The sequence below is a fragment of the Triticum aestivum genome, chromosome 2A (genome assembly GCF_018294505.1).
Source record: "Triticum aestivum cultivar Chinese Spring chromosome 2A, IWGSC CS RefSeq v2.1, whole genome shotgun sequence".
NCBI classification, from domain to species: domain Eukaryota; kingdom Viridiplantae; phylum Streptophyta; class Magnoliopsida; order Poales; family Poaceae; genus Triticum; species Triticum aestivum.
Window position 1 is genome coordinate 739,062,455 of NC_057797.1, and position 10,698 is coordinate 739,073,152.

The following is a 10,698-nucleotide window of genomic DNA, read 5'->3' on the forward strand; positions in this document are numbered from 1 at the left end:
ATATACAATTGGATGATTTCTGGTTATCAGAATATTCTGGTTACTAATAGTGATGTTACTCCTTCTCTCAAGAGCTCATTCTGACTTTAAAAACAAAATTTATTGTTTAACCCTTTTGTATTGGTAATGATGTCTTTAAAGATTACTTTTCTTGCTTTTTAGATTCTTTTGCTTGGTGGGATTGGGAGCGCTGGGAGAAGGAGATTGATTGGATGGCTCTTCAAGGAATCAATTTGCCTCTAGCTTTCACTGGCCAAGAGACTATATGGCAGAAGGTTTTTCAGGTCTGTGTGTGTGCGAGTTTATTTTTTGAAACATGCTGTATACTGAATAATTTAAACTGTGCATTTTCCGTATGTTCTTAATCATTAAATCTTTGTAAAGAAAGCCTAGAATCTCAGGTAGAAATATAAGCTGATCGGTGATGTGGAACAGCAAATGCTAGCATGAATACTAATCAAGAGGTAGACCATCAAGGCAATTCAGACAAGCGAACATGGAAGTGCCTCAGCATATTTCCAAGTGGGATGCCATGTTGCACTGTTGGCACAGATGATTTAGATTGGGTTCATGATGTTTAATGTTGTCCTTTTGTGAAGTGTGGAGGATCATCTGGGATTCTGGGTAGAATAAATGATGTAACCTTGGTTCTGCATGTCGTACTCTGTTGTTTAAGACAACGCCGACTAATTTCGTGAAATACCATGTGGCAATAATGTCCTGTGTCCATTAGTGATTGTTTCAACTCATAGTTTTATATCATTCTGCTAGTAATTTGAATTTCATCCCACCCTTGCATACTTGCAGAGGTACAACATTAGTAAATCTGATTTGGACGATTTCTTTGGTGGGCCGGCCTTTCTTTCATGGTCTCGGATGGCCAATATGCATGGGTAAGTTAATAAATGGTTTCATCCCACCCTTGCATACTTGCAGAGGTACAACATTAGTTGATCGCATGCATATCGGCCTCTCATCTAATTTTTTCAAATGACAGGACTCTTAGTTGATCACATATTCTTTTGCATTATAAACAAGATATGCTGTTAGTTTTCGAATTCTTTTCACCTTCAACTTAAATCTGATCCAAGTCTTCTCAATCAAGTTGCCAAGTTATGAATTTTGCTGTCTTAACTGCCAATAAGACATTGGTCTCCTCTTCAGTACTTGTCAGAAATGGTTAACTATTTTTTAATCTTGTCTTTTTGTATGCAGTTCTTTTTCTTAATTCAAAAGCATGTCATGAGATTATGTATTCAGGGTGAGTCGTCGTAGTTAGTGGAAGCGGTTATAAGTAGTTGCATGGATTTCTGAATCTCGACATCATGTCTAAGTTGCTTTATCTTGAATGAACTCATAAATACACTGTAAATGGTTGTCAGATGGGGTGGGCCTCTTCCTCAGACTTGGCTTGATGATCAATTAACTCTTCAGAAGAAAATTCTTTCTAGGATGTATGCATTTGGCATGTCCCCAGGTGAAGTTGTAGTACAGTTCTACTATTTCTGAGTTTTGTTTTTTGCACCTTTTTACTCTATCCACCCCCCTTCCCTTGCAGTTCTTCCAGCCTTTTCTGGTAACATCCCTGCTGCTCTGAAGTTAAAATTCCCCTCAGCTAAAGTCACCCACCTTGGAAACTGGTAAGAGTGATATTCTAAACAATACTCGCTGAGCATATTATTGCCGTGATGAAATACTTGAATATAACGTATCGAGTCATGTCCAGTTCTGGACACTGCTGAATTCTCAGCAATTTTATATATTCACATGCTCCACCATCATTGTTTTTCATTGATGTTGTCACAATGTACCTTAGGCCCTGTACAACGTCGGGTGCTTAGCCAGGTGCCATAGAAATAAACCCAGTTTTTCTACTCATATTGGACCGCACCGGTGCTTAGAGCTGGAGGCAGAAGCAAATGTTTGCTTCCGGTACCGACCAATGCTTAGAAAATAACTGCTCCCTTCAAGCCTTTTTGGACAGAATAAAGAAGAGAAAAAAGAGCCAAGTCCTACATCTGAGTTATCGAAGCACCTGTGCCTAGCACCTCTGCATTGCAAGATGACGTGCAACGGTGCACTTTTTTCTCAAGCACCTGTGCATAAGCACCCACCATTGTACAAGGCCTTATACCTTCTATTCGGTTCTCTGAATGTCTTGCACATCTGAGTGTTTTGGCCTGTAGGCTGTTGACTGAATCAATCTTGGATCATTCGACACGCTATAGTTCTTGATGCCAGCAATGATTAGCACTTACGATTCGTAACAAACTTCTGCTCTTTTGCTTGCTCATTTAATATTGGGTGTTTCTTCGTATGTATATCAATTTATTGTTGAAAAAAAACTGGCATCAAGTTCCTAAGGCATGCCAGCTATTTGTACCAACATTATTTGTTAACACAGCTCAACAAATGTGAATAACTTTTTTGCGGATCAACTAATGTAAAGTAATTTATCAGATGTTCTGTAGGTCTTTCTTGTTCATATTCATTATGGTTATACTTAAGCTATATGCGCTTATTTCATTCTCTTCTGTGATATTAAGGTTCACAGTTGACAGCAACCCACGGTGGTGTTGCACATATCTTCTTGATGCATCCGATCCCTTATATGTAGAAATCGGGAAGTTGTTTATAGAAGAACAAATCAGAGGTAGGATGTTTTACTCAAAACTGAACTCCAATTTTGTAAATCATGATATCTTGATAGCAGGCCCAAGTCAATGCCTTTTCTAAAATTAGTGTCATGATTGGAAATTTATCATGAGAGTAGAGAGGACCTAGTATTGGCTCCTTTACCTGTTATTCCCTAATAGTGTCAGTACTACTGCGTAAATTGCTCTATTACTTAGCCCTCTGTGTGTTATTTTGTATGTCATATCCAAAACAGAAGGATAACAAAGGTCCACTCTGTAATCATGCCTGTAATGTGTTAGGCAGTGACAACATGTTGCCAATTGGTGCAACAGTTCGTTTTCGTGCGGTGAATGCTATAAAAAGTTCCTTAGTTTTAAAATGTGATGAACCTGGGCACCTGGTCAATATAGTTTAGGAAAAAATCAACTGCGGGATGGATATATGCTTGCTTTTTTTAGAAGATTGCCTAACTTTTATTTAGGTACTAGATTTTCCTGCTTTACAGATTTTTTTATCAGAATAAATATTCAATCCTTAAAACATATGATGAGTTTTGATGTTCTTTGCACAGAATATGGTAGGACAAGTCATGTATACAACTGGTATGTTTCTTTCTATCATTCAAATGATTAGGAGTACCCATTTGATGAACTCATTGCCTCATTTGGTGATATCTTCTGTACATGTAGTGATACTTTTGATGAGAACACCCCTCCATTGAGTGATCCAAACTATATTTCTTCCTTGGGTGCTGCGACATTCAGGGCAATGCAAAGTGGTGATGATGATGCTATTTGGTTAATGCAAGTGAGTTCTTTTGAAGTGTTAAAATGTTGTTAACACTTGCGATAGATTGGTATGTAAAATGTAATTGCGAGGATTGTAGGGTATGGATATCTTGGTTGATGTGCTTACTTTTTCGTTCTAACCCCTCTTCAGTTGCATAATTCTCTTTCCAGTTACCAATGTTTTCTTGCTGTATGAAAACACACTTGAATATTTGATATGAAACTTTCACTGACATGTATTATCCTTTACAGGGTTGGTTGTTTACTTACGATCCTTTCTGGGAACCCCCACAAATGAAGGTGCAATCTCATGAATGTTTGATATTTTGATAATATGTTAAGTACTGTTCTGTTAGTTTTGCTAACCTTTTGTTAGATTGCAGTTTTCTTGCGATCTGTATTTTTAATGACAAAAATAATTTCCATTATGATTTGTGCAAGTGAAACGGTCCCTCTGAAAATTAGGATTTATGATGTGATGTATCTTTTTTTTGCGGGATATGATGTGATGTATCTAAAATGAACACTGCAATGATGTGAGGTGATCCCGTTTATTTGTTACCGCACAAGCCTTCAGTGTTCCAGTAACATATTATAATACCAATAATGGGCAATTTGGACGGATGCCATCTGTCAGGTTGCCGCTCTGATAGTATTCACTTATTCAGCTTATGCTAATTAGGAAGTCAGTGCCTGCAGTGACATATACTTAATTCCACAACTGGCATACTCAACAAGTATTGATAAGAGCACAGACCCTATGTTTCTAGTCATTAACTCTATGCTTTTTTTTTACCGAAGTCTTGTGAAAAGGCGGCTACTGGCTACTCATCACCAAATTGTCGTGTTTTCTAATTACAGTGTGCAGTTTCTATGCTATGAGATTTCTCTTTTTTTACATCGAATTCTGTGTTGGTTAGGCACTACTGCATTCTGTTCCAGTTGGCCGAATGATTGTTCTCGATCTGTATGCTGAAGTGAAACCAGTATGGATCAATTCTGATCAGTTCTATGGTGTCCCCTACATCTGGAAAGTCATCTCTCCACTCCATGAACGCACTATCTATTCAGTTAAAAAAACATACCTTGTCATTTTTTCCTTTTGCCATAAAGGAATTGGTGCTATCTTTTCTTCAGGTGCATGCTTCATAATTTTGCTGCGGATTTTGAAATGTATGGTATCTTGGATGCTGTTGCTTCTGGGCCTATTGATGCTCGACTAAGTGAAAAGTCCACAATGGTATATACATCATTTGCATAATCAGTTGTTGCTGCTACTGAACTAGCAAACATTCCATGTGCTGATCTCTTTCTTGGAACAACGGCGTCTGTTTTAGGTTGGAGTTGGCATGTCTATGGAAGGTATTGAGCAAAATCCTATTGTTTACGACCTTATGTCAGAAATGGGTTTTCATCACAGACAAGTGGATCTTCAGGTGAAATTTCATTAACCATTTTCTAAGCGAGCTTTATGCAATAAATACATTTATTTTTCTTGTGTAACATGGCAGTTGCTATGTAATACATCATTTAGTTTCTTAGATATATAAAGATTTTGAGCCATATTTTTCACATTTTCTGTTTGATGTATGCTTCAGAATTAACTAGTTCATCAGATTAGCCTGTGATGTGTTTAGTTTGCAGCAAATGTGGCATGCTGCTTGTTGTGCACTTCTCTCATTTATGTTGCTTTGGCCCTTAGAGCTTGCTAATTAGCGCAACCATTTCATCAGGCTTTCACTATTTTCAGGTATGGGTTGAGACATATCCAACAAGAAGATACGGGAAATCAGTTGTTGGGTTGCAAGATGCTTGGCGAATTTTGCACCAAACTCTCTATAACTGTACAGATGGTAAAAATGTAAGTTGTGATTTGAAATCTGCCATATGTAGGCATACCTTGATTCCATTTTCATCGAGCATTAGATAAGCATACACTAGTAATAGATCTCTGAAAAAAAAAGCATATCCTAGCAATAGGAAATCGTGTGAAGTGACAAAACTGTACATTTCCGAGTTTACATTGTTTTGTGTTGTGCACCTGTTCTTAGCTTTTATTTCTAAACTTTTGCTCATTTTACTTCTGTGATTCTTTTAAAGGTTTGGTTGTGTTCTCTATTGTTATCTTGCTCATGAATTTATTATTGTAATAGGACAAAAACCGGGATGTGATAGTGGCGTTCCCAGATGTTGAGCCTTTTGTTATTCAAACACCAGGATTGTGTACGAGAACTAGCAAAAATTATTCTACAATGCCATCAGAGAATTCTGTCCTGAGGGATGCATCCAATGATGCATATGATCAACCACATATATGGTATGATACCATTGCTGTTATACATGCCCTAGAGCTTTTCCTTGAGTATGGAGATGAGGTATCTGACAGCAACACGTTCAGGTAAGAGCACAGGTGCTCATATTGCTTAATCTATGGCATGAAATAGTTACTCTTTTGGTTAATGTTTCAGTATTATGATATTGCAGCGAGTAGTATCTTCACATTTTGTAATTTCATTGATCATCCTTCAATATGCTCAGCTTATTAGTGACTAGTTTGATTTAATTCGTCCCTATGGGGTGCAAGATAAAGTATGCCATTTGATATGTCATTGGCAAACTCAAAAAAGTATTATCTTCAACAGGCTTTGTGCTAATGCTAACTACTCTGAACGGCTGAATCAAAAAACATCCAGAACTTTGTCCGACTATTATCTTCTGGCATTTCAGAACCTTTGATGGTGTGGCAGTTGTTTAGTTTTTTATTCCCATCTGCTCCTAGAATTGTTTTTACCTGCTTTTGTGATATGTTCCGTATTGCTTTCTATTCAGCTAAACTAATTTGAATTGATACCAAACATGATCTGATTGTGATTCTGAGATGAAATTTTTGGGACCAAGTTGTTTTTTTCTTGTAAATGAACTTGTGCATATACCTGTTTGGAGCATCAAGTGGTCATGTGAAATAAGTTAATTCAGTCTTACATGAATGGAACAGATACGACCTTGTGGATTTGACTCGTCAGGCTCTGGCCAAATACGCCAACCAAATCTTCCTAAAGATAATCCAAGGCTACAAATCAAACAACATAAACCAAGTGACCACCCTGTGTGAACGCTTTCTAAACATTGTTGAGGATCTTGACGTGCTGCTGGCCTCTCATGAAGGATTTCTGCTTGGGCCTTGGTTGGAAAGTGCGAAGGGCCTTGCACGAGACCACGAACAAGAGATACAGGTAACACCCTCTTCTCTTACTGCCTCATGAGAACTAGCGGAAAACAAGTCAAAAACTGCTAAGGTAGATCCATCCTGTTCTGGATTATTATGAGCACAAGGACACTAAGTATTAAGCCTTGATGTTGTGATGCGATGCTATGTTATATACAAGCCGTAATGTTCCAAAACTATTAACTATTGCTCGTTGCTGACATACAACTGCTTTCAAACGGATGCAGTACGAATGGAATGCTAGAACTCAGATTACGATGTGGTTTGACAACACCGAAACAAAAGCAAGCTTGCTACGCGACTACGGTAAGACACATAGCACAACAGCCTTCCGCCCACTTCTCCGTGTTCCTCCATGTTCCTTTTTAACAAGTTCCGGTGCAGCAAACAAGTACTGGAGCGGCCTGCTGCGGGACTACTACGGGCCAAGGGCCGCCATCTACTTCAAGCACCTGATATCAAGCTTGAAGAAGAAGGAACCTTTTGCGTTGGAAGAATGGAGGAGGGAGTGGATCAGCCTCACCAACAACTGGCAGAGCGACATGAAGGTCTTCACGACCACAGCCACTGGAGACACCCTAAACATCTCCCGGGCCCTGTACATAAAGTACCTGCGCAACGCCGATTCACTTGGGCTAGATGGTATGGACTCATTCGGAAAGCCTGCAAGCTTGTAAATTTCAAGCTCCTGGGTATGTTTCTCAAGGAAATTTATAGAAGATCAGATGGGATGTTTTAGCTAGAGTTCATCAAACAGTTGGGTACTAGGAACCAAATGATCCGATTGCACGGTGAAACATACCGTTAGTTTTCCGTCGGTTTGGCTGGTATGTAATCATAATACTAGGAACCAAATGCCATCCCTGTTGTGACTTCAGGTGTGTTCGCAATAAAACGTACTGCTCCCTCCGTTCCAAAGTAAGTGTACATGTTGACACATTTTTCTGAATGAATTTGTGGTAACCTCAACTGGGCTCTGTCAGATATGAAAAGCAGATGATTCTCAAAAAATAAAAATGAAAGTAGATAACTCTCCCCTTATATTATGCACATCGTGTACACTGAACTGAGCAGTGGTGGGCATGACCTTTGGGCACATTCACAAGACTGGTGGTTGGTGTTGGTGACCCTAGATCCTATTTGACTCTGGACTTCCGGTGCCTCATGTGGCCTAGCAAACAGCAGATCTAGAACGGCACAGGCATATACTCCCTCCGTTCGGAATTACTTGTCTCGGAAATGGATGTATCTAGAACTAAAATACATCTAGATACATCCATTTTTGCGACAAGTAATTCCGAACGGAGGGAGTATAAGAGTACCAGTCTACCACCACGCCCATGTTCAGAAAGTAAAGCAGAGAGAGTATTGACAGCGACCTCCTTATTAATTAATAGCATCATGCTGAAACATAAGATAAGATGGATTAACCAAAATACCAAACCAAACTCGACAACCACCACACCCACGAACAAGCTTATTCCGCCGAACGACCACACAACACCTAGACCCTGACCAACCAGCTAGCTACGCCAAAATTGCACAATCAAGTTTGCAAATCATATGCGCCTAGAGCTTGAGGAAGACAAACTCTTCGATCGCAGGGATCTCCCCGATCTTGGTCAGCGTGGCCTTGCTGGGCTCCTCATCGACGCCTATCGCCATGATAGCCGTCTTGCGGGGAGCGATCCTCCCGACGCTCATGAAGCTGACGTTGACGTTCTCCTCGCCCAGGACGCTTCCGACCGACCCGATCATGCCGGGCTGGTCGACCTGCCTGCACAGGATCAGGCTGCCCTCCATGCTCACGTCCACCTCGAACGCTCCGACCTTGGTAAGGTGAGGGATGCCGTCCTTCACCCGCCCCTCCACCGTGACCAGTCCGGAGTCGCATATCGCACTGGGGAATTTGGACTCCACATTGGCTATCTGAACCTGAATGTACTCGAGAGGTGTCTCGGGTGAGCCATCCATCACGATTTTCTCCTCGCTGACACGGATGCCCCTCTGCTTCGCGGTAAAGTCGGCGTTGACCAGATTGACGAAAACGTCGGAGATTGGTTCGATCACACCCTTGGTGATCATTGCACGGAGAAGTCTCGTGTCAAGATCATCGGGAGCCCTTGCAGATGCATAGGTCACCTTCACAGACTTGATACCGCCACCACCGGCAACAAGCTGGACAGCTAGGCGCCCAAGCTTTTCAGCGAGCATGACATAAGGTGCAAGCTCTGAAAGCACCTGTATGAAACACAACGATATGAAGACAGATTCCAGATGTCACAGAAGGAAGTTGAAGTCAACAGAGAACAGAGAACAGAGATGAATACCTCAGCGGGAACCATTGGTGCATTGACGGCTGAAGCTGCAAGCTCCCCTTTCAGAGCTCCAGTGACAGCTTCAGCTATTTCAATAGCCACTCCTTCCTAAGGAATTTGAGATGTTTTCAGCATTTTGGCAGTTTAGATAATATAACCTTAATGCAGGTCATCACAGCATCTCTACGCTGATTCACCATACCTGTGCTTCTACTGTGCTGGCACCAAGATGTGGTGTCACGGTAACATTCTCATGCAGCACTAACTTGCTGTCTGCTGCTGGAGGCTCCTTAGTGAACACATCAAGAGCAGCCTAGCATATACAGATATAAATATTAAGCGTGACTGGGTAAAAGAACTGCCCAGAATTCAGCAAAGCTTGAAGTACCAAAGGGAAGAGAATTAAACAGACCTGTGCAACAATTCCTGCATCAAGGGCCCTGACTAGAGCATCTTCATCAATCACACCACCACGGGCAACATTTATAATCCGAACACCCTTCTTCATCTTCACAAAGGCTTCATCGTTGAGCATCTTGTTTGTTGAAGGGGTAAGGGGCATATGCAATGAGATAAAGTCGGCGGTTGTCATAGCCTCTTCCATGCTCACTAGGTCAACTCCAATTGCACGAGCACGATCAGCAGAAGCATATGGATCGTGTGCAATCACGTGCATTCCTAGACCTTTAGCACGGCGTGCAACCTCTGACCCAACCTTTCCAAACCCAAGGATAGCAAGAGTTTTGCCAACAAGAGACACACCAACATACTTGGTGCGCGCCCATTTGCCTATACAACACAAGAGTCAAGTCAGCAAACGAGGTAGAAAAATACTACTGTTAGATAAACATCAGCGAACATTTTCGTCCGGAATGCATCAAATTACTCTGAAGCAAAATGCATTAGTAAAAGCGGCGACAAGGTCACTATGACTGCTAGAACACTGTGTGTAGTATTGCTGCTTCTATTTGTAAATAATTGATCAGATATTGTTTATAAGAGAGGCTGCAAACATAAATCTCCATACCAATGCTCAATAGATCCTCATTTTGCACGCATCTAGCCTGCGGTTTCGTTTCAGATCAAGCACCGAGTCGAAGGGATAAACAATTATGATTGTTTTCTCCTAAAAGTATCCTCCCAAGATTCGGCATCTCAGAAAATAATTAACATCGTATATAAAGTAACAATATATCTACGGGACAAGACACGACCGCACGTCTGCACGAAAGAGAGATGGTAGGCGCTGTTCCTCAACGCGATAGAACAGAGAAAGTCTCGCAGAATTCAGATCGCGAGTAAAGAAACTCACCAGCCTTGAGGGAGGCGTCGGCCTGGGCGACGTTCCGGGCCATGGCGCAGAGCAGCGCGATGCCGTGCTCTGCGGCGGCGACGGTGTTGGCGGTGGGCGCGTTGACGACGAGGCAGCCGTGCTCGGTGGCGGCGGCGAGATCGACGTTGTCGATCCCGACCCCCGCGCGGCCGACGACGCGGAGCCGGCCCCCCGAGGCCTCGAAGACGTCGCGCCCGACCTTGGTCCCGGAGCGCACGATGAGCGCGTCGCAGAGCGAGATCTTGGCGCGGAGCTCCTCGGGGGAGAGGCCGTAGGAGCAGTCGACGTTGGCGAACTCCCGGAGCAGCGCCAGCCCCGCGGCGCCGAGCTTCTCGGCCACGAGCACCGTGGGCTTGCCCTCGACGGCCACCGCGGCCGTCGCGGGCGGGGACGCGG

General features: G+C 42.2%; 2 protein-coding genes across 2 annotated transcripts in view; one reads left to right on the forward strand and one right to left on the reverse strand.

Annotated features, from left to right (window-relative positions):
- LOC123190746 (alpha-N-acetylglucosaminidase) overlaps positions 1-7,620 on the forward strand; it is a 10,180-nt gene extending 2,560 nt beyond the window's left edge. Inside the window, exons 4-19 of the mRNA XM_044603459.1 lie at positions 163-284; positions 808-893; positions 1,383-1,477; positions 1,559-1,640; positions 2,547-2,653; positions 3,209-3,239; positions 3,327-3,444; positions 3,678-3,725; positions 4,346-4,455; positions 4,563-4,665; positions 4,763-4,861; positions 5,176-5,286; positions 5,579-5,823; positions 6,421-6,658; positions 6,879-6,957; positions 7,036-7,620. Coding sequence (XP_044459394.1) covers positions 163-284; positions 808-893; positions 1,383-1,477; positions 1,559-1,640; positions 2,547-2,653; positions 3,209-3,239; positions 3,327-3,444; positions 3,678-3,725; positions 4,346-4,455; positions 4,563-4,665; positions 4,763-4,861; positions 5,176-5,286; positions 5,579-5,823; positions 6,421-6,658; positions 6,879-6,957; positions 7,036-7,328 — 1,967 coding nt within the window. The 3' untranslated portion in view covers positions 7,329-7,620. The remainder of the gene's footprint in view (positions 1-162; positions 285-807; positions 894-1,382; positions 1,478-1,558; positions 1,641-2,546; positions 2,654-3,208; positions 3,240-3,326; positions 3,445-3,677; positions 3,726-4,345; positions 4,456-4,562; positions 4,666-4,762; positions 4,862-5,175; positions 5,287-5,578; positions 5,824-6,420; positions 6,659-6,878; positions 6,958-7,035) is intronic.
- Positions 7,621-8,019: 399 nt separating this feature from the next.
- On the reverse strand, positions 8,020-10,698 carry LOC123190747 (D-3-phosphoglycerate dehydrogenase 1, chloroplastic; the record flags this gene model as incomplete). Its single annotated transcript, XM_044603460.1, is given in 5 exon segments — positions 8,020-8,892; positions 8,982-9,077; positions 9,172-9,282; positions 9,382-9,758; positions 10,282-10,698. Coding segments are annotated over 5 exon segments (1,673 nt in total), but the record flags the coding sequence as incomplete, so codon positions are not given.